Genomic DNA, 24848 nt, shown 5'->3' with positions numbered 1-24848 from the left:
AGAGACATGCTAAAGTCTGTGATGTTTAAATAGAAAAATAGTCTAAAAATAACTAGAGCTTGTCTCTGTAACCATTACTTCTCAAACGAACAAGCATTTTTAGAATTATGAAAAATGCGTTTAGGGGTATTGCGATAAACCTGGATAACCAGAAGCACTTCAGGTGTATGAAAATGAATATTCTAAATAATAAAATGTAAGTACTTCTAATTTAAATGATCAAAATTGGCTTTAATAGTGAAAAATATGTTGTAGTATTTAAAAACTTTAAGAGTTGTGGACGATTCAAATCAAGATTACACGTCACCTGTTTCTGTATAAATTTGGATGCACAGATATTTGTTTAAACTCATGCTTTTTATATGTTCTATGTCGTCTGTTACCAGATCTGTAGTTCGCGCCAGCACAGGCGCGGTGTGTTTTATCACACTCGATTCAATGCATTTCGTTTTCAACAGGTACCATACTCACCAGACCCAGTGTGTTTTGTGTCTAAGAGAAATTTCTTAATTAGGCCGCAAGTTTCTATTTCATCCCACAGATATTATCGAAGCTATCTTAGCACTAAGACTTCGTGAAACTCAAGGGCGTAGGCTGGGGGGATTCGGGGGGTCCGGACGAACACCCCTGTTGAAGTAAATGGTCTGCTTTCAGAACTAAAATATACAGGTTTATACATATGGAGTTTCTGGTGGTGCAAAAACAAAATAGAAAAAGGGTCCACTTGGTTCATATTTCACACACCCCCCCCCCCCCCCCCCCCACCCCCAGGTCCAGATCACGCTACACCCCTGAAACTATTGTATGATGTCACTACATGGTGTGTGTTGTAGTGATGTCATAGCCTATGGTGGTTTCACAATATCACAGCGTTAAAATAACTTTGAAAATCTCTAGCCTAATGTCTGTACAAGCCCAGGTTTTTATAGGATGTCCTGGTTTTTATTACATACCTATTCAATCTTACTATAGTCATAAAGACATTTTCAAACCATGTGATAAATTTATCTTGTATCACACATGTGCAATCTGGACCGGAACTTGTAAATGGGGAATTCCCTTTTTATTTTTACTGGAGTTAGCGCCATTTTGTTACCAACGCCATGTATGATTTACAAATTACGTCACATCGTATTTCAAACATTACACCAGATTGACGCAGAGTATAATTCTTACGTTAAGTAAATCCATGAAAGGAGGATTGATCATAGATTTAAGAAAATGTTGTTATGACGTTAAATTAAAAACCGTGGTATATATATTCTTGCGCAAAATAAACTTGTGCAATAAATAGAAAGCGAAAAAAAGGTATGTGAGGTTCTGTATATATATATATATATATTTTATAGGACTGTAGGTTTTATATAACGCCCTGGTTTGTATATCACCCCACAGATTTCAATATAAACTCCAGTTCTAGTTATACATCAAGTAGTTGTTTTCTATATGTTTCTGTATGAGAATCTTGAGTGTTCATTTCGATGTGAGGTGCAACAGGAGGAGACTACAGGTTTTTATATAACGCCCTGGTTTGTATATCACCCTACAGATTTCTATACAAACTCCTGTTCTAGTTATACATCAAGTAGTTGTTTTCTATATGTTTCTGAATAAGAATCTTGAGTGTTCATTTCGATGTGAGGTGCAACAGGAGGGGATTATAGGTTTTTATATAACGCCCTGGTTTGTATATCACCCTACAGATTTCTATACAAACTCCCGTTCTAGTTATACATCAAGTAGTTTTTTCTATATGTTTCTGTATGAGCATCTTGAGTGTCCGGTTTGGTGTGAGGTGTTGGTGAATAAGAACAGAGTTGGTCATGGGACTGCAGTTCTTTCCCTTTTCAAACCAGGACTGGATCGCATGTCGGTCGTATGTGTATCCATCTGAAGGAGAAATAAAAATAAAAATAAAAATATTTCATATAATAGCGGGGGAGGGGGGAGTTACTGCAATTTATCCTACAACCACTGGTTCTACTGGTTGATTATGATGACCGATTAAAGCATAGTCATAAACGTATACTAGCAGATTATGACTTTTGATGTCACTCATGTGATGTCACATGTAACCTACATTACAAAATCACTCATTTGCACTCTAGGTTACTGTTTAATGTAGCTGAAATAACAGAAATAATAGCTTTTTATGGTCTGCAGGATAAAGATACCAACTAGTTAATGACGCAGAATATTAGCGTTATCTAGTTCCAGCCGAATGAGAATTTCCCATTCTTACCATCACAGAATAAAGCCGATATCCTATGTCATTAACTAGTCATCTTCTTCTTTTCGTTCCTTCTTGTAAAGATATCACAGGGAGATGTTTGCTGTCCGGATGAATCTCACAGTGACACGGAGGGATTCCTGGTCTCCATAAAGTTATTCTTCTGTGTTTTTTTACCGGCCTCGGTGGCGTCGTGGTAGGCCATCAGTCTACAGGCTGGTAGGTACTGGGTTTGGATCCCAGTCGAGGCATGGGATTTTTAATCCAGATACCGACTCCAAACCCCGAGTGAGTGGTCCGCAAGGCTCAATGGGTAGGTGTAAACAACTTGCACCGACCAGTGATCCATAACTGGTTCAACAAAGGCCATGGTTTGTGCTATCCTGCCTGTGGGAAGCGCAAATAAAAGATCCCTTGCTGCTAATCGGAAGAGTAGCCCATGTACTGGAAAACAGCAGGTCCATATGTGTGACGCCATATAACCATAAATAAAATGTGTTGAGTGCGTCGTTAAATAAAACATTTGCTTCTGTGTTTTTTCCAACTAGTTATTCTCTATTTTCCTATGCAGTTTATAGTCCGAACCACATTGTTAACAACTACAATAATTTATTCTCCTACCTTTAATTATTGTTACATTTTCTCCACATTTTGTCCAAACATAAATCATGATAAAACCATTACAGTGACATAGAATCCACATATTAGACTGTAACCATATCACCTATATCGACAAAACACATGCAAATTGTCACCATCTGCCAATTTGATTTTTTCATGGAATACTTTTCAAAAGGGGTGGAAGCCTCCGAAGTATGTGACGTAATTAATCTGATGTCATTCCGACTGCGTTGAAACATAACACGTCATGACGTTGTTTGATTACGTCTTATTGAATCTTCCCTTTTTGAAGAGTAATCCATAAAAATGCAAAGTGGAAACCAGCAAAAAGTTGCATGTGTTTTGTCCTAGGAGATCAAAGCGAAGTCTAGCATTTGGAATCTATGTCATTGTAATGTTTTGTCCTAGGAGATAAAAGCGAAGTCTAGCATTTGGAATCTGTGTCATTGTAATGTTTTGTCCTAGGAGATAAAAGCGAAGTCTAGCATTTGGAATCTGTGTCATTGTAATGTTTTGTCCTAGGAGATCAAAGCGAAGTCTAGCATTTGGAATCTATGTCATTGTAATGTTTTGTCCTAGGAGATCAAAGCGAAGTCTAGCATTTGGAATCTATGTCATTGTAATGTTTTGTCCTAGGAGATAAAAGCGAAGTGTAGCATTTGGAATCTGTGTCATTGTAATGTTTTGTCCTAGGAGATCAAAGCGAAGTCTAGCATTTGGAATCTGTGTCATTGTAATGTTTTGTCCTAGGAGATCAAAGCGAAGTCTAGCATTTGGAATCTATGTCATTGTAATGTTTTGTCCTAGGAGATCAAAGCGAAGTCTAGCATTTGGAATCTATGTCATTGTAATGTTTTGTCCTAGGAGATAAAAGCGAAGTCTAGCATTTGGAATCTGTGTCATTGTAATGTTTTGTCCTAGGAGATCAAAGCGAAGTCTAGCATTTGGAATCTGTGTCATTGTAATGTTTTGTCCTAGGAGATCAAAGCGAAGTGTAGCATTTGGAATCTATGTCATTGTAATGTTTTGTCCTAGGAGATCAAAGCGAAGTCTAGCATTTGGAATCTGTGTCATTGTAATGTTTTGTCCTAGGAGATCAAAGCGAAGTGTAGCATTTGGAATCTGTGTCATTGTAATGTTTTTTTCACGATATGTGTTTGGAGAAAATGTGATGACAATCTGACTGTAAATTAACAGTAGGAGACGGTGTTTCTGCAGAAATGTTTCTTGGGTATGGCACTATTGAATTGAATGCAACAACAGTCACCAGGGGGTATGGGGGGCCTCGCCGAGAAAGAAAATGGGTTAAGTTTACGGTTAGGGTTAAGAAAATCATACATTAATTATAAGAGTAATTAATTTTGTGGTTGCATTCAATTTCATAGCGCCATACCCAAAAGTTTCAACGTACACATGCATGCACACACACACACACACACACACACACACTCACACACACACGCACGCACGCACACACACACTCACACACACACAGACAGACACACACACACTCACAAACACACACACACTCACAAACACACACTCACTCACACACACACACACTCACAAACACACACACTCACAAACACACACACACACACACACACACACACACACACACACACACACACACACACACTCACACCTGATGCAATGACTGGGTCCTTCCAGAATGTCGCTGACAGTTGCATCCATACATGATCAACTCAATGTGTGTAAAAACAAAAAACAATTATAAAAAAAAAATAAAAAAATAAACCACCCGATTATCAATTCTGGAACTGCCCTTAATTTGCTAATCTACTACTAGTACACACACACACACACTGACACTAGTACACACACACACACACACTGACACTAGTACACACACACACACACACACTGACACATACACTGACACACACACTGACACTAGTACACACACACACAGACACTAGTACACACACTGACACTAGTACACACACTGACACTGACACTAGTACACACACACACACTGACACTAGTACACACACACACACTGACACTAGTACACACACACACTGACACTAGTACACACACACACACACAGACACACACACACTGACACTAGTACACACACACACTGACACTAGTACACACACACACTGACACACACACACTGACACTAGTACACACACACACACTGACACACACACACACACTGACACTAGTACACACACACAGACACTAGTACACACACTGACACTAGTACACACACTGACACTGACACTAGTACACACACACACACTGACACTAGTACACACACACTGACACTAGTACACACACACACTGACACACACACACTGACTGACACTAGTACACACACACACACACACACACTGACACTGACACATACACTGACACACACACACTGACACATACACACAAACACTGACACACACACTGCCACTGACACACTCTGACACACACACACTGACACTGACACACACACACACTGACACACACACACACTGACACACACACACTGACACACACACACACTGACACTGACACACACACTGACACACACACACACTGACACTGACACACACACTGACACATACACACTCTGACACACACACACACTGACACACACACACTGACACTGACACACACACACTCTGACACACACTAACACATACACACACTAACACATACACACACAAACACACACACAGACACACAAAAACACCAACACACACACAAACACCAACACCAACACACTGACACACTGACACACAAACACACCTGATGCAATGACTGGGTCCTTCATTATTTCTCTTGTTATTGGACACAGGAATTCATCATGGGTGCTACTGGTGGTTGCTTCTGGAAAACACAAAACATCTTTTTTAAAAACAAGCATGCTGTTAAGAGGTTAAAGTTACTATTTTACACAAAGATCAGGGCCAGGGGTCCATTTCACAAACCAATGTAAGTTTACGTCTGCGACTAGCAGTTATAACAGACATCTATTTCACACGCTCAATGAGTAGGTGTAAACCACTTGCACCGACCAGTGATCCATAACTGGTTCAACAAAAGCCATGGTTTGTGCTATCCTGCCTGTGGGAAGTGCAAATAAAGGATCCCTTGCTATCTGTCGTAAAAGAGTAGCCTATGTGGCGACAGCGGGTTTCCTCTTAAAAACAGTGTCAGAATGACCATATGTTTGACGTTCAATAGCCGATGATAAGATAAAAAATCAATATGCTCTAGTGGTGTCAAACAAACTTTACTATTTCACACGGAAAATTAAATCATTAAGAAAGATGGAGCATTTTAAGGTTAAAAGAAAATGAAATATGTGTACTTCAAACTACATTAGTGTTCTGTTAGTGGTAATAAGAATCGTGGTTTAGTCGTAGATTTACATTTACGCTTACGATGCTTTGTGCAAGTGGGTCCAGCTCTGTAACTTGCCAACTGCAAATTTTAGGAACAATTGGCGAATTTTATTTTAATTTGGCAAAAACATTTCATGTAATAATTGGTATTTTGTTAGGTTTTTTCATTTTGCTAGCCCTGCAAAGATAATGGAATGTTTGTTTCAAAAAAGTTAAAGTTTGTTTTGTTGAACAACACCACTAGAGCACATTGATTTATTAATCATCGGCTATTGGATGTCAAACATTTGGTAGTTTTAACATATTGTCTTATAGAGGAAACCGGCTACATTTTTCCATTAGTAGCAAGGGATCTTTTATATGCACCATCCTACGGTTAGACCTATATGGCGTCAGATATACGATGAAGGATCACGCAGATATTGAGATAGGAAACCCGCTGTCGCGACTTCATGGGCTACTCTTATCGATTAGCAACAAGGTTTCTTTTATATGCATCATCCCACAGACATGGTAGTACATACTACAGATCCCCGTCGGTGGGCCCATTGGGCTATTTCTCATTCCAGCCAGTGCACCACGACTGGTATATCAAAGGCTGTGATATGTACTACCCTGTCTGTGGGATGGTGCATATAAAAGATCCCTTGCTGCTAATCGAAAAGAGTAGCCCATGAAGTGGCGACAGCGGGTTTCCTCTCTCAATATCTGTGTGGTCCTTAACCATATGTCTGATGCCATATGACTGTAAATAAAATGTGTTGAGTGCATCGTTAAATAAAACATTTCTTTCTTTTTTCTGCCTACTCACCAATCTGGTCAGGACACAATGGCTGCTCTTGTATGTGATCTCGACTTCGAAGAATCTTGTTTCGGTGACCCAAGGCAGCTGTACGGGGGCAACAGAAACAAAACAAATAAAAACAAGTACAGTTGAATCCTGTTGGCTTGAACCCCATTCGGTCATCATCGGAAAATTTCCTTAACATCAGTTAGAAAGTTGATTTAGATACAAATTATGTAATACATGTAAGCACTCTGAAATAAAATAAATAAATTGCAAATTCGTAATCTGTATTTACATGAATTTATTACTGAACAATTTGAATATTTCAACAACAGAAAACCCCAGCACTGCTGAGGCCCGTCTGTGCACTAATTGTTTGATTGGTATCACGGTTCAACTCACAGATACCATAACACAAGCTTAACAAAAAACACGACAAGTGTGGAAATGAAAGGATTGCACGGCTATTGTTGCAATTTCCCCGATTCATCTATAGTTCGTTCCACCTAAATAATTAATCCGAAGATTGTAATAACCAACTGTGCAGGCACAGCAATGGTTGGTTCTATTTGGTGGTTTACCATTTGATATTTGATGGATCACCAGTTTGAGAGAAATATAGCTATTAACACAGATGGGACCGATAATTTAGTTCGTGCGAAGACTTATAATCAACCCTGGATGTGTTCGACCCATCAGCAGTTAATATAAGGGTTTACCGAACAAAAAACTCAGGACTTTGTTTTTGGTTCGAGCATTTTGGTGTGTTCAACCCTTCTGAGGTCAAGCCAATTAGATTCTACTGTAATCTGAGTTTGTTTATTTTGTTTAACGACACCACTAGAGCACATTGAGTTGTTAATCATCGGCTACTGATGTCAAACATTTGGTAATTCTGACATATAGTCTTAGAGAGAAAACCCTCTGAATTGTTTTCATTAGCAGCAAGGGATCTTTTATATGCACCATCCCACAGACAGGATAGCACATACCATGGCCTTTGTTATACCAGTCGTGGTGCACTGGTTGAAACGAGAAACAGCCCAAACCGACCACACATCAAGTGAGTGCTTTACCACTGGGCTACATCCCGCCCCTCGCATTTCCTAAGATCAAGGGCCATAACTCTGTGAAAATTGGGTAAATCATAAGTCAAACTTAATCCATAAAAGTGCACGATAAAGCTATACACAAAATTTCAGCTCCAAAATCTTAACACTTTGCCCCCCCCCGTAAAAATGAATGTGGGTCAAAAATATTAAAGTGTCCATCGTATTTTTCCATCACTGGCTGCAGAAAACACATTGATGTGAATAATTTATCGATGTTTTGTGCTGCCTGTATCATTTATGCAATTACATTGTGTTTGAAGAAACAGATGAATTGGAATAGAAAGGTTTGAACTTCGTTCATATTTTCCGTAGTCTTTCTTAACCTCTAAACCATGACTGAACAGTGCTTTGTATTAGATTAAATCATTTAAAAAATGTTTTATGTAGATGAAAAAATAACTAAATTAAATGTTAAAATTTAGAATTGTTACTTTAAATATAACACTATAGTCCTACCCACATGGAACGCCTTTTTTCATACTATGGAATTTACTACAAGTTATTTATTTCTGAGCAGATTGTTTTCTAAGTTAGACAAAAAAAAAACTTTTACTTAACTTCTTATGTCAAACAAAACAGAAATTATTTACAAAAAAACATATTTGTAGCAGGATGGGACGGACTATAGATATGAAATGCAAGGATAGTTTAAAATTATATAAATACGAACCAATCCCCAAATGTAACTCAAGATCTTGAGATGATAGGGTCAACAGTTCAGTCCCATCAATGGCATGTTGTCGAAAATCATCTTCGTACTTCTCCAAACCAAGGGAGACAATCCATGCACACACATCATCAATGGACCACTTTTGTACGGTCGTATTTATTCCAGTGGAGTCAGTCTGGCTTTTTGTCGCTTTAGGATCCTCATATCCAGAAAGACCAGCTATACATAGAAACAACAGAACACAAGTCAACGACAGGAAAGGAATATTTCTCTAATGACATTTTAAACTAGAGCTATCGGATATCTAACACATGATTATGTCATCATTTGGTGAGAGTGGGGAGAGAGAGAGAGAGAGAGAGAGAGAGAGAGAGAGAGAGAGAGAGAGAGAGAGAGAGAGAGAGAGAGAGAGAGAGAGAGAGAGAGAGAGGGGGAGAGAGAGAGAGAGAGGGGAAAGGGAGAGTCGGAGAGAGTCTCTATCTTTAAAAAGCAATGTACACCTTGCATTCGCACAGTGTTGATCAAGAATTATGTCTATCCACAAATATAATTACAAATTTCCTGCTGTTATAAGATTTTCTCTATTCGAAATGGACGATGTCCCTGAAATTACACCAAAATAAATACACTATCAGGTTGTAACAATATGTAGGAAGAATTTCCCACATAATACAAGCAATAAAGATAGGAAAAAACCAATAAATGACTGAATAAATCAGAGTCAAATAAAAGACATCCAAACCAAACAGTGAAGGAAAAAAAACAGAAGGAAGTTACAGTCATGTGACCGGAATTAGAGGGAGTATGCAGTAGAAGAATTTAGGTCATCCCATTGGATTTTGGGATGTTCGGACCAGACTACTAGCCATAGGGGGGAGTACACTTATTTGAGGACAGGTAATGTGGAAAAGAAATAAATGTTATCTATCGATAAACCCCAGAAAATTATATCATTACGTCAAAATTGGACGTCATTGCTTAAATCAGGTCTTACAAACTAATTTATGTGTATTTTTAACTAAACAAGTTGTGTTCTTAGTAATTAATTGCCATTTTTTGTGAATTTATCTATGTATAACAGTCACAAATTTAGTATAAAATTGTGTAGACTGTTACACATTGATAAAAAAACAACAAAAAACAAACAATTCTTCTATCAAATATATTACCGATAGAACCAGTTAATTCTCAGTCGATGACATGAAGTAACACTGACAGTCTCTCTTAAAAATAAGTCACAGAAATTACCCATAATCCTTGAAGTGTCCGTCAGTTTCCAGATCATGACAGTTTTGTCATTAGACCCCGACGCTAGCATCATTCCGTCCATTGATATGTCCACACTCAGCACAAACCTACCAATGAAAACAAAGCATGAGTCTTTTTCTAACACACTGCTTACAACAATGATATACTTAGTGTACTATTTACTACACAGTAATAAAATGGGAATTTTTAATACACACGTATAGTATATAAGATAGTGTATCATGGAAGCAATCATGACTACCTAAAACGTCCTTTTGACTCTGTTTTGTGGCGAGATCCAATTAAGATACTAGAATAGGGTTTTTTCGTTCAGATGTATAACATTTGGTGAAAAATCTGTAAATTAAATACTAGTATCAGTGGTCAGGAGTAGAGGTAACAATTTTTATCTCTATAACTTTGTCACTACAGGACAGCAGCCAAATTAGTAAACATGTCGGTAGCAACTGTTTACCTTTAGTAACAGTTTGACTAAAATGATGTTTTTGATATGAAGCAGACATTTGTTAATACCCGATTAGTATATAAAAGTTTATTTTATTTTGTGACATCACTAAAGCACATTGATTTATTAATCATAAACTATCGGATCCATAATAAACATTTGGTCATTTTAACATATAGTCTTAGAAAGAAACCCTGTTACATTTTTCCATTGGTAGCAAGGGATTTTTTATATCCACCATCCCACAGACAGGATAGCACATACTACAGCCTTTGATATACCAGTCGTGGTGCACTAGCTGGAATGAGAAATAGCCCAATGAGCCCACTGACAGGGATCAATACTAGACTGATCATGCATCAAGCGAACTCTTTACCACTGGGTTACGTCCCACTCATTCAGTATATAGAGCACCAGAAAGAAATGTTTTATTTAATGATGCACTCAACACATTTTATTTACGGTTATATGGCATCAGACATATGGTTAAGGACCACACAGATTTTGAGAGGAAACCCACTGTCTCCACTTCATTGGCTACTCTTTCCGATTAGCAGCAAGGGATCTTTTATTTGCGCTTCCCACAGGCAGGATAGCACAAACCATGGCCTTTGTTGAACCAGTTATGGATCACTGGTCGGTGCAAGTGGTTTACACCTACCCATTGAGCCTTGCGGAGCACTCACTCAGGGTTTGAAGTTGGAATCTGGATAAAAAATCCCATGCCTCGACTGGGATCCGAACCCAGTACCTACCAGCCTGTTGACCGACATCTTCATAAATCGAGGCTAATATTCGTTCCTCGTATTCAGCCTTGATACATGTCGTCAAGAAATCGTGCCACAAAATGCTTAAATTTCATTGGATGCGATGAGATCTGATTGCAACGAATCGCAACGCTCCTTATAGATTTCCTTGTTATTGTTGGCGGGCGAACACTGATATTGCTTTCAAGATTGTCACATGTTACCGATGCTGTGATTGGTCAGCGATATCATCGTGTAAGGGACATAATCAGTGTTACAAATTTTCTTCCAATAGAGGGCGCTAGTAGTGGATATCAGTAATCTTGACTACATGTATCAAGCCTGAATACGAGGAACGAATATTAGCCTTGATTTATGAAGATGGTTGACCGATGGCCTAACCACGACGCCACCGAGGCCAGTCAAAAGGGCACCAAGACACACTGTGTGTACCACAGTTAAACAAACACTCCTAGTTTAATTAACACCTGCAATTAAAAAAACGTCCATGGCAAAAAACAAGCAGTGGAAAAATATTTCTAATATACAGTCAAACCTGTCTTAAGCGGTCACACAAGGGAGTAGATAAAAGTGGCCACTTAAGACAGGTGACGGCTGATTACAGGTTGCCACATATATAGTTTTTAAAACATTTGTTGTTGTTTCTTCTTTTACCATCTGTACTGCTAACCAACGGATGTGTGCTTCACAGTTGTTTATAAAAAAATTGCAAATGGAATGTATTAAATTAACCGTTCTCAACAATTTTCTTTTCTTTTTCTATTTAATTATTTAATTCCTACTTCATGCGGTGTATTGTCATAGTAAGTGAATCTACAAATGTCAAGCGTAGCTTGCCCAGAGGCAATTAGATGCATTGCAGAGTCAGACTTTCTTAATTGATACACAGAAGAGATGTCGGGACTGAATGGGTACTAGTATTCCTGAAGGTGTGAAGGTCGGTTATTTGCTGCACCGTGTCACTGTTACTAAAATATGCCTTTTGTATAACAGTAAACATTTAATGTGGTCGCTTAATACAGGTATTTTAGCGATTTGGAATCCGATTTAGGTGGCCACTGGCCACGTTAGACAGGTAACCGCTTATTACAGGTGCATTTACATTATAAATTGTTTGGGAGGGAAAAACATGGCCGCTTAAGGCAGGTGACCGCTGAGTACAGGTGGCCGCAAGGACAGGTTTGACTGTAGTTCACAGCAAAAAGAGTGCTGAGGAGAATGAAAAACTTCAAGGAAATCTCCATGGCATTGCTGATTGCCATGGGCAATTGCAGGGGTTGTTAATCAAATAAAAGTCAAATCATTTCAAACCTTTCATGGCCCTGAATTGTGAATAGCGGTGTTCCCTTCAACTGAAAAAAAAAAAATATTCAGTCATTAAATCAATTAAAATATAATGTCTTGAAACAAAAAGCACACATTCGATCAGTTTCAGAAAAATAATTTTACATAAGTAAAATATTTTAACAACAAAAATGAAGGTGGTTTTTTTAAAGCATGCGAAACACTGAATGTTTTTAAATAAAGAAAAGAAAAACGAGCAAGAAATTTAACAAGTTTAAAGATGTACCAAACAGTAACTCCATGGCAGTCAAAGAAAATGATACTATATAGCCAGACTATATTAAAGAGTTTGTTTTGTTTAATGACACCACTAGAGCACATTGATTTATTAATCATCAGCTATTGGATGTTAAACATTTTGTCATTTTGACATATAGTCTTATAAAGGAAACCCGCTACATTTTCTCATTAGTAACAAGGATTCTTTTATATGCACCATCCCACAGGCAGGATAGCACATACCACGGCCTTTGATATACTAGTAGTGGTGCACTAGCTAGAACAAGAAATAGCCCAATGGGGATCGATCCTAAACTGACCTCGCATCAAGCGAGCGCTTTACCCCTGGGCTACGTCCCGCCCCAGACTATATTAAGCTGCTGGTAGAAGGATAATAATGGTGTAATGTCAAAACAATTAATAAAAATCATTTAAAAAGGAAGGAAACAGATCATGCCCAGTCATTTTTTAAGAGACAGAATTAAATACGTTTACGTCATCTGCTATTTAGCTCATGATTATGCTGTATTTAAATTCTATAATCCTCTAAAATACATCTCAGGGGTCTTAACTTTTCACATGATACCCTCTCAAAGTCCTGCCCCCCCCCCCACCCCACCCCATTCACCGGCACACCACATCTTGTGTTGTCATCAGGGAACATTTTGTTTTCAAAATACTGATTAGCTATATTTCTAGCCAACTGAAAATTTATTAGCAACTACTGTTTAATGTTTTAAAATAGTGTTGCGATCTCTGAAACTTGTGCTGTGAACAAAATGTTCCCTGAAATAGATTTCCAGAAATAATATTTTTCTTAAAAGTAATTTTTTTTTTCCAGCCTACATTGAAAAATAAAATAGCAGGCATATTTTACTGCCTATTTCAAGACCTGACAAATACTCACAGGGTTCCACAAACGAACAGTTTTATCCATGGATCTAAAATGAAAGGAATGTTTATAAAATAATGAAACAGTGCACTGTTTAATAGAGATTATTATCTGAGCTTGTGTCTTGTACTGATTTTACGAAATGAGTGTCAGGATTTTTGTATTGCCCGAGCGAGAGCGAGGGTAATACATGAATCCTGACACTCGTTTCGTAAAATCAGTATGGCACACACACGCGAGTGTAATAATTTCTTTATTATCCATATTATTATTGTAAATTGTTTAAAAGAATAACAAGGCCCATGGGCCGTCTCAAAACTAGAAGGAGACGATGAAATGACGTCATATTTCACATGCACAGTCTGGGTTAGGACTTGAAAAGCAACGCTATATTATGACGTCGCTTCCCAAAATTATGTCATTACTCTTGTTATTACACGTGTACTTTGTATGATTATTATTAACCCAGTTATGTTGAACCATGTGGATGATAAGATACCATTACTCTTGTTATTACACGTGTGCTTTGTATGATTATTATTAACCCAGTTATGTTGAACCATGTGGATGATAAGATACCATTACTCTTGTTATTACACGTGTGCTTTGTATGATTATTATTAACCCAGTTATGTTGAACCATGTGGATGATAAGATACCATTACTCTTGTTATTACACGTGTGCTTTGTATGATTATTATTAACCCAGTTATGTTGAACCATGTGGATGATAAGATACCATTACTCTTGTTATTACACGTGTACTTTGTATGATTATTATTAACCCAGTTATGTTGAACCATGTGGATGATAAGATACCATTACTCTTGTTATTACACGTGTGCTTTGTATGATTATTATTAACCCAGTTATGTTGAACCATGTGGATGATAAGATACCATTAAGATAACTTGTCAATTCTAGCCCCAAGTCAGACAACTGGCCATGCCAGAATCTCTTGTGGTTAACAGATTTCATTTTCATTTCATTTCAACTTATGTTCATGCTTATATCAAATTAAACCGGCCTCGGTGGCGTCATGGCAGGCCATCAGTCTACAGGCTGGTAGGTACTGGGTTCGGATCCCAGTCGAAGCATGGGATTTTTAATCCAGATACCGACTCCAAACCCTGAGTGAGTGCTCCTCAAGGCTCAATGGGTAGGTGTAAACCAGTGATTCATAACTGGTTCAACAAAGGCCATGGTTTGTGTTATCCTGCCTGTGGGAAGTGCAAATAAAAGATCCCTTGCTGCTAATCGGAAGAGTAGCCCATGTAGTGGCGACAGCGGGTTTCCTCTCATAATCTGTGTGATCCTTAACCATATGTCTGATGCCATATAACCGTAAATAAAATGTGTTGAGTGCGTCGTTAAATAAAACATTTCTTTCTTTCTTTTTATATCCAATTACGGTTCAAGCACACTGTCCAGGACAGTGGGTTAGTTGTTAATTGTTAGCGGTTAGAAGAGGGTGTAGTGGCATTACACCTACCCAATGAGTCGTTAAAACTCACTCTGGGTGGGAGCCCGTACCGGGTTATGAACCCTGTACCTACCAGCCGTATGTCCGATGGCTTAACCACGACACCACCGAGGCAGGTTAATAGAGTTCTGAGTCTGAGTGTTAAGCAGCACAAATACTTTATTCTCAATGGTTAGATTGACAACTACAGCTGTAGAGAGAGTGTAACAATAATTGCAAATATAAGGAAGGAAATGTTATGCACTCAACACATTTTATTGACGGCTATATGGCGTCGGACAAATGGTTATAGACCACACAGATATTGAGAGAGGAAACCCTTTCATGTGCATCATCCCACAGACAGGATAACACATACCACGGCATGTCAGTAATGTCTGACTGAATGTCAGTAATGTGAGATTGCATGTCAGTAATGTGAGATTGAATGCCAGTAATATGATACTGAATGTCAGTAATGTGGGACTGAGTGTCAGTAATGTGGGACTGAGTGTCAGTAATGTGGGACTGTAGGACTGAATGTCAGCAATGTGAGACTGAATGTCAGCAATGTGGGACTGAATGTCAGCAATGTGAGACTGAGTGTCAGCAATGTGAGACTGAGTGTCAGTAATGTGAGACTGAGTGTCAGTAATGTGAGACTGAATGTCAGTAATGTTGGACTGAATGTCAGTAATGTGAGACTGAATGGCAGTAATGTGAGACTGAATGGCAGCAATGTGAGACTGAATGTCAGCAATGTGGGACTGAATGTCAGCAATGTGAGACTGAATGTCAGCAATGTGAGACTGAGTGTCAGCAATGTGAGACTGAGTGTCAGCAATGTGAGACTGAGTGTCAGTAATGTGAGACTGAATGTCAGTAATGTGAGACTGAGTGTCAGTAATGTGAGACTGAATGTCAGCAATGTGAGACTGAGTGTCAGTAATGTGAGACTGAATGGCAGCAATGTGAGACTGAATGTCAGCAATGTGGGACTGAATGTCAGTAATGTGAGACTGAATGTCAGTAATGTGGGACTGAACGTCCAACTTCCTGATGTCAGTACTGTGAACTGAATGTCAGTAATGTGGGACTGAACGTCCAACTTCCTGACACTATGAATAAGGATTTTGGCTGCAGTCACTCTTTGCTGTTAGGGTGGGTGTGATCAGATTTCAAAATTGTAAGTAACCAAACATTATATATACATGTATATCAAAAAATAAAAAATAACCCAAGAGATCTTGAAACTACACATTATGAGTGTGTTTGTTTTGTTTAACGACACCACTAGAGCACATTGATTTATTAATCATCGGCAATTGGATGTCAAACATATGGTCATTTTGACAGTCATCGAGAGGAAACCTGCTACATTTTTCTATTAGAAGCATGGGATCTTTTATATGCACCATCCCACAGACAGGATAGCACATACCACAGCCTTTAATATATGTTGTGGTGCACTGGCTGGAATGAGAAATAGTTCAATAGGCCCACCGATGAGGGTCGATCCTAAACCGACCAAGTGGCCTCGGTGGCGTTGTGGTTAGGCCATCTATCTACAGGCTGGTAGGTACTGGATTCGGATCCCAGTCGAGGCATGGAATTTTTAATCCAGATACCGACTCCAAACCTGTGTGAGTGCTCTGCAAGGCTCAATGGGTAGGTGTAAACCACTTGCACCGACCAGTGATCCATAACTGGTTCAACAAAGGCCATGGTTTGTGCTATCCTGCCTGTGGGAAGCGCAAATAAAAGATCCCTTACTGCCTGTTGTAAAAGAGTAGCCTATGTGGCGACAGCGGGTTTCCTCTAAAAAACAGTGTCAGAATGACCATATGTTTGACGTCCAATAGCTGATGATAAGATAAAAAATCAATGAGCTTTAGTGGCGTCGTTAAATAAAACAAACTTTACTTTTAAACCGACTGTGCATCAAGCAAGCGTTTTACCACTGGGCTACGCCCCACCCCCTTGTACATTACGAGATGCACGTTAGGAACTTACACGGAGTACTAACTTACCCAGATGCCAGGATGTCTCCTTTTGGGTTAAAACAACACGAATTTATGATGTCGGTATGCCCGGGTAGTGTGTCTCTAAGTTTCAGTGAGACAGCTACAAAATACAAACGTACAAAAAAAAGTAAACATTTATTAAAGCCATAGTCTCTCATCAAAATATTTTTAGTATTAAAACCATAATCCTGCTTTTTGTCAGAATTTTATGTTAAAGACATACTGTCACGGATTTAAGGACTGTATTTCTCTGAAAATGGTTAATAACTAAAAATCACCTTAACTGAACCATGATGGAGTGCAATCCATGTCAACCCTCTAGGCAATTTTAGTTTTTGAATTATGCACCATTGCCACAATTCAATTATTTTTACAAAATATCGTTAATAAGTGGAGTATGGTGGTTATGAAGATGGTTGAATAAAGTACATTTAGGGACAAATTCAATTATTTTTGTTCAGGTAATACTTTGTTAGACCATTAAATAGATCAGTGGTCTGTGACAATATGCCTTTAAACATATTGCTCGCAATTTTTTTGTTCAGGAGGGAGAATGGATGCTGACAATTTGACTGGTTTTCGTCCTAATTAAAACAAATTAACAGCAGTCCATTTCGAACCCTGTTATTTGAGCATGTAATCATTACTAGACAAAAGGGAAATAACTCACTTGGGGTTCCAACTTGAGCAGTGAAATCCCACAGTTTGACCAAGTCATCTTTCCCGCACGTAGCTAGCAGAAACACTGCCACAGGACTGTCAGGTTTTTCTAAATGAAAATGTAAAAAATAAAAGAACAAAATAAATACAGAATACTATCATTTACCTTACAAGTTGTTTCAAAATGTAGCAAACAAGCAAAAGTGAACACAAATATAGTATTCTATTTCTTACATATCCTTAAGAATCAGGGCCCAATTTCACAAAACATCGTAAGCCTAGTTTTGCACGTAAACATAAATCTACGACTAAACCACAATTCAGATTACTATTATATACTCTAGTAGTTCAGTATTACAGTAGGTTTTATGACCACCAGAGATATATATATACTCTTCAAAAAAAGTAGGGGAACTCTAATAAGAATTTACAATTACCAAAATTGCAAGGTACATTAACTGTGGGGAATGGTTATATGATAATAGTGAATTAATTGAGCAAACATTACGGCAAACTGGTAGTTCAATATTACAGTAGGTTTTATGACCACCAAATATCTTGAAGGACGATTGGAGTCGGAAGTGAAATTTGAAAGTTGATGTTTTTTTATCAGTAAATGGCAAATTCAAATAATAAAAATGACTAAAAACTAAACAATAACAACTGTATGATCAACAGAATGAAAACGATTGACAGAAATAATGTTCCACAGTGATTAATGGACCTTCCTGGAAATTGTCAAAATCGAGAATGACACCCCCACGCACGTGTAAGGGGCAACTGCGTGATGCACGTGCAAACTATGGAATGGAATGTGTTTCGGTGTGTTGATAAACAGAACTGAACGTTCTTCACTAAGATGTCTGTGGTCAAAATGTATGTTCGGTCTAATAGTTGATTTTAACATTAATAATTTAGGTTCCCCTACTTTTTTTGAAGAGTATAGTACAACATTTATAGCTAAAAGTACACATATTTCATGTTCCTTTGTCCTTAAAATGCTCCATTTTTCTGAAATAAATATCAAACACACGTAAATGAATGTCCGGTATAACTGCCAGATCCATACATAAACTTACAATGTTTGGTGAAATAGGCTACAGGTCCAAAATCAACTTAAAACATTTCTATCAACTAAATCTTATTTATGGCCCTTGCACTAACCTGGGTTTTGTGTATCAGCATTTCTTGCTGTTACTGAGCATAGACATTATGGTATCGTGGTTAAGCCATCAGACATACGGCTGGTAGGTACTGGGTTCGCAGCTCAGAACAGGCTCCCACCCCAAGTGAGTTTTAACGACTCAATGGGTAGGTGTAAGACCACTACACCCTCTTCTTTCACACTAACCACTAACAACTAACCCACTGTCCTGGACAGACAGATATCCGTGGTTCGTGCCCAGGACAGTGTGCTTGAACCTTAATTGGATATAAGCACGAAGATAAATGGAAATGAAATGAAATTATCCCGTATTAAAGGAAAGAAAGAAAGAAGTGTTTTATTTAATGACGCACACTCAACACATTTTATTTACGGTTATATGGCGTCAGACATATGGTTAAGAACCACACAGATTTTGAGAGGAAACCCGCTGTCGCCACTACATGGGCTACTCTTCCGATTAGCAGCAAGGGATCTTTTATTTGCGCTTCCCACAGGCAGGATAGCACAAACCATGGCCTTTGTTGAACCAGTTATGGATCACTGGTCGGTGCAAGTGGTTTACACCTACCCATTGAGCCTTGCGGAGCACTCACTCAGGGTTTGGAGTCGGTATCTGGATTAAAAATCCCATTCCTCGACTGAGATCCGAACCCAGTACCTACCAGCCTGTAGACCGATGGCCTAAGCACGACGCCACTGAGGCCGGTTCCTCTGTTAAAGGAGTAATCTCACTATATTTTCAAAACAATAATTGGCAGAGCCGACTTGTACGTAACCGACAAAATCAGGAATTGAAACTGACTGGGGAAGGCAGCAACTGCTACACAAAATGCCAAATGACAATCAATTTCACTAGCAGCGTTTGTTTTCCGCCTTATTTGTCACAGTATTCCAGATATATCAAGAAGTCCTCATTTTTAGTGAAGGAAGGAAGGAAATGTTTTATTTACCGACACATTCAACACTTTTCATTTGTGGTTATATGGCATCAGACATATGGTTAAGCACCACACAGATATTCAGAGAGGAAACCTGCTGTCGTCACTTCATGGGCTACTCTTTTCGATTAGCAGCAAGTGATCTTTTGTATGCACCATCCCATAGACAGGATAGCACATATCATGGCCTTTGATGTACAATGTACCAGTTGTGGTGCACAGGCTGGAGCGAGAAATAGCCCAATGGGCCCACTGACGGGGATTGATCCCACACCGACCGTGCATCGAGCGAGCGCTGTACCACTGGGCTACGTCCCACCCCTTTTATATAAGGAGTCTTATTTGTAGAATTCTCTGACAATACCTGCAGTTCCAAATGTTGGAGAAAACTCGCAGCATGTGACACCGAGATCGTGGCCGTCCAGCTCAAATGCCAGACATTTTCCATGCCCAAACTTGGCGTCCCAGATCCTCAGGTCCCCGTTTATACTGCCGGACACGAGATAGTTACTGTCGGCACTGAATGCACATGCCACCACTGATTCTTCATGGCCCACCAGGGTTCTGAAAAAATAAACACCACCAAAAAATATTAAAACAATGCCTGCAATCAAGAAACCCCCTGTGCGTGCTGTAACCTCACCGTGGTGCACGGGTGTAACATTCTCTTTGAGAATGGCCAATACAGCACAAAATTGAAGTTTTTAGTAAAATTCAGTATCTATCTGTGATATTTGTATTTTTGCACAGTTCTTTACACTGTGTTTTTGTTTAAATCTTGAATTTTTATATTGATGTTGATCATCACTTTATTTGTTTGCATTACCACAGTTTGACACCCAATAGCCGATGTATTTTTTGTGCTGGGGTGTCGTTAACGATTTATTCATTCATTCATTTATGTAATCAAGAAAATGTCCATGGGTGAAAAAATATACCATTGAAAAAAACAACCCCAAAAAACATAATCCAAGGTAAAAAGGTATTACAATAAATTACAAACTCCACAGCATTGTAGATTGCCGTGGGCAATTGCAGGGGCTGTAAAACATTTTATTCTATAACTTATCCATGATATCCATGTCATAAACCCAAATTTAAAGGCAATCTGATTAAAATTAGCTCTACTGGTCTACCAACAGATCTAACAGCATTGCGTGGACTCCCATGTCCAGGTGACATTTCATCTATAAATAACAATTTAAATATCGACCAATTACACTTCGCCTTTTATATCGTTATTCGGGTGCATACAAACTCTAAAAGTACCTGGCGAGACCATTATGCAATAGGCGAACTTGTTGGTCTATTTCAACAGTATAAAACAGGGGGAAAAGTGTAGTAATAAACTCTGGATTGTATACTAGTATAAACAGATTTTATGGCTATACCATCACTTTTGTTTTTTTTCGCCTTGAAACAAATTTTATATAACATTTTATATTGAAATTAGTTTCCGGCATACTTTGTAATTCACCCGAATCATTTCGTATACCCTCGGCATAATCCTGAACATTTTCAAATTCTTTTCAAATTACTGCCATGATTTTGCAAGTAAGGTTTTGATTGTTCGAATGAAAGGTCAACTGGACATAAGCTCCAACAGAGTGCTGTTAGATCCACATGTAATAGTAATAGTTACTGTCAATGGGTCATTTGTTTACAAACCAACAAGTCTTAGACCTGTATACCTGAGCGTAACGTTTTCATATGATCTAGTTTAAAATGCATGACGCCAAACTAATTTGTGCTAATCACGATGACATCATGTTATCGAATGAAAATGTTATTTTAGAAGTGTTATAGGATAAATAGAATTTGCTTCTCGTGTTTTTTAATATGGAAAATACCAACCGTGTCTACGTAATCAATATTTGTCAAGGCTCTGCCGAGAGAAATACCAATTAAGTGAACGAGGTTGGTATTTTTCATATTAAAAAACACTTGTGACCAATCCTCTATATCACATTGAATGCCTTAAAAAGTATCGCACAAAATATATTTCTGGTTATTAGTTTTATTTATCCTGCAACAACTATATACATTGGCAAGATATGATGCAGGGGTGCAGAAATGGAAAATATTTCACTAGCCCACCAGACCAAAACCAACTAAAATTCACTAGCCTGCCAGAACTTCTACTAGTCCACCAGTCTATAGAACAATCTATTATTAAGTTAACAATATTATAATATAGGGTGTCTTCACTTCAAATAATATATATATAAATGTATTGACAAAACGTTATTAATAACACTTGGTAAGTGATCAACATCACGTGGCAAACGAAATAAAAAAGAGGTAGACTGTCGGGCTGGTAGTTGCTTTGTTTAACTCGTCCGTCAGAATTTTTACTCGCATTTGGCGAGCACTTTCTGCACCCCTGTGATGACTTAATAAATTTCTATATATATATTATTATTTTTTAAAACAGCAGGCAAAAAAATATGTACTGTGATGAGAAAATATGTCCTGCTGGAAATAAGACAGTATGAAGTGAGTGGAAAGTTTGGGATAGTGTATAAAATATTACGACCTATGAGATGTATTTTAGAACTTTATGAAATTAAAATCATATGCACCATCCCACAGACAGGCTAGTACATACCATAGCCTTTGATATACTAGTCGTGGTGCACTGGATGAGACAAGAAATAGCCCAATGGGCCCACCGACAGGGATCGATCCCAGACCGACCGCGCATCAGGCGCACGCTTTACCACTTGAGCTATGTCCCGCCGTCTTGGACCCACCACCACTGAGTTTTAAAATAGTTACCCTAAAAGTTTGTGTGTGGCCACTTCCCAAAAACATATCATGTTGTCGTCTCCTCCCGAAACAATTCTCGCCGAATCCGGTGAAAACCGACACACGCGGATACAGTTCTGACTCGGGTGTTGTAACACGGCCAGCTCACTCCCATTCTTTGTGTCCCACAGTATCAATTTCCCGTCCGTAGAGCACGATGCTAGAACCGTGCCGAACGGAGAGAAGGCACAGCACTGAACATAGTAGGTGTGGCCCAGCAAGGGAGAGCACTCATCCTCAGAGAAATCTTCTGTACTCCACAAACGAACGGTTTTGTCGCCCCCACATGTTGCCAGTTTGTTGTGTGTGAAGGCGACACACATGACATCTGACGTGTGTGAGGTTATAGTGTGAATTAGACTTGCAACCATGTTTGCCATCACGTGTTAGCTGTTTCCATGGATACTATGTGCCAAACAAGGTCTTTATCTCTGAAAATAAATAAAACAAGCATTCTGAGAGTACTGCTAAAGCAAATATGTCGCCTACCAGGCAAAAACAAATATTAGTATCTCCCAAGTACAAGGGCAATAACTCTGTCACAAATTATTAAATTATCGCTGTTTTTATTATTCTTTGTTTAGACCTGATTTAATTTTAGTATTTTTACTAAACTTTTGAGGCAAAACAATTTTCACCACTTTGAATCTTTGATCACCGAATACTAATATTATTACTAACTATATTCCATCTCATCATTCTATGAAAATGATTTTTGTAAATAATTTCAGTTTGGTCTGACGTAAAACGAAAAGTAAAAGTGTTTTGGAAACAACATAAAAATACTATTTTTGTGTGCAATTTACAAATCAATTGGCTCATAAAATAAATAAGTTGTACACCCTTTCTCACCAATGTTGCCCAAATTGACAGTGCAAAATAATCAAAAGGGAAAACATCTGAATGTTTACAAAAACAATTATTAGTAAAAGATCAACAATGAGAGTCAGTATCTCAAATTTCATAACTTGGACACAAAAAATGTAAAAGTTGCGAATATTCTAACATAACGCTATAAAATGTTAAAAGTAAGGTACGTGACCACAGTCAATGGTATTATACGATGGCTGTTATTTCAAATAATTTACAAAGTAATTACACACATTTCAATCGGTTGTTGTTATTCGATAGATTTTGAATAGTTAAACAAAATAGGCTATATTATCAGTAACAACAACTACCTCTGTTAAACATAATGTGAAAATATGCTCACTACTAAGTATTATGATACCTCTGTATGAAAGCAGGTGCAAGTGAATGTGATTAAATGTAAACTGTATTCAATGTGTCATTGTATTTGCTGGGTAAAATACTCCATCAGGGCCAAAGACCAATTCAATTATATAACCAAGCCAGACTGATAGCTATGTAACGTAAATTACAAAAGCAAATAAAAAACGTAGCTTACAAAAAACATAATTTGCAGAATAAATAATGAACATGAACTCATTTCATGAATTCAAATGTTTACGTTAATTGTGTCACTAGTGTCAAATAGTCACACATGCAGAGTTTCAATACCTTAGTTTCTTTATAATTTGCTTAGAAAAAAGTTATAAAATAGAATATTTTTTTACCACAAATAAGGGCTGTTTTCATATCTGCGCAGTAATACATCATTGGTTTCCTATATAAAAAAAAATAGGACACAATATGTCTGACAAAATTGTGTAAAATAACTAGGAAAGTAAAGTTAATTGAATGGTAATGCTTGTGAGAAAGCAACAGTTTTGTAAATTTCTGCCACATACTTGAAGAGATTTCGTCATCATGAATAATATCTACACCCGTGTGCGGACTAGCACCAACATGAGAAATATTATTCTCAGCTTCTTTCCTTCGCTTCCTGTGATTTTTTTTTTGCTCTCTCTCTCTCTCTCTCTCTCTCTCTCTCTCTCTCTCTCTCTCTTCCTCCCCTCTCTTACCTACAATCTCTCTGAATTTTTACCCTTGAAATCCTGGAAATGAAGAGGTAATCTTTATTATTATTGAAACAAGTGCCACAAACAAGACAAATTTAACGACTAATTAATGACTAACCATTGGTTCTCAAGCTCAAATGTT

At 38.1% G+C, this 24848-nt stretch overlaps 1 protein-coding gene across 1 annotated transcript; it reads right to left on the bottom strand.

The window, feature by feature from the left end:
• Positions 1-24673, bottom strand: LOC121385358 (WD repeat, SAM and U-box domain-containing protein 1-like). The gene is made up of 12 exons (XM_041516008.1): positions 24536-24673; positions 22755-23215; positions 20341-20540; positions 17881-17979; positions 17217-17310; positions 13740-13773; positions 12581-12621; positions 10037-10143; positions 8789-9007; positions 7031-7108; positions 5621-5701; positions 1-1890 (listed from the first exon to the last, which is right to left on the bottom strand). Exons 2-12 carry the CDS (start codon positions 23162-23164, stop codon positions 1736-1738), a joined length of 1518 nt encoding a protein of 505 aa, XP_041371942.1. The 5' UTR covers positions 23165-23215; positions 24536-24673; the 3' UTR covers positions 1-1735.
• Between the last annotated feature and the right edge of the window lie 175 nt (positions 24674-24848).

The sequence above is a fragment of the Gigantopelta aegis genome, chromosome 11, assembly GCF_016097555.1.
Source record: "Gigantopelta aegis isolate Gae_Host chromosome 11, Gae_host_genome, whole genome shotgun sequence".
NCBI classification, from domain to species: Eukaryota; Metazoa; Mollusca; class Gastropoda; order Neomphalida; family Peltospiridae; genus Gigantopelta; species Gigantopelta aegis.
This window is presented reverse-complemented; position numbering and strand designations above follow the sequence as displayed.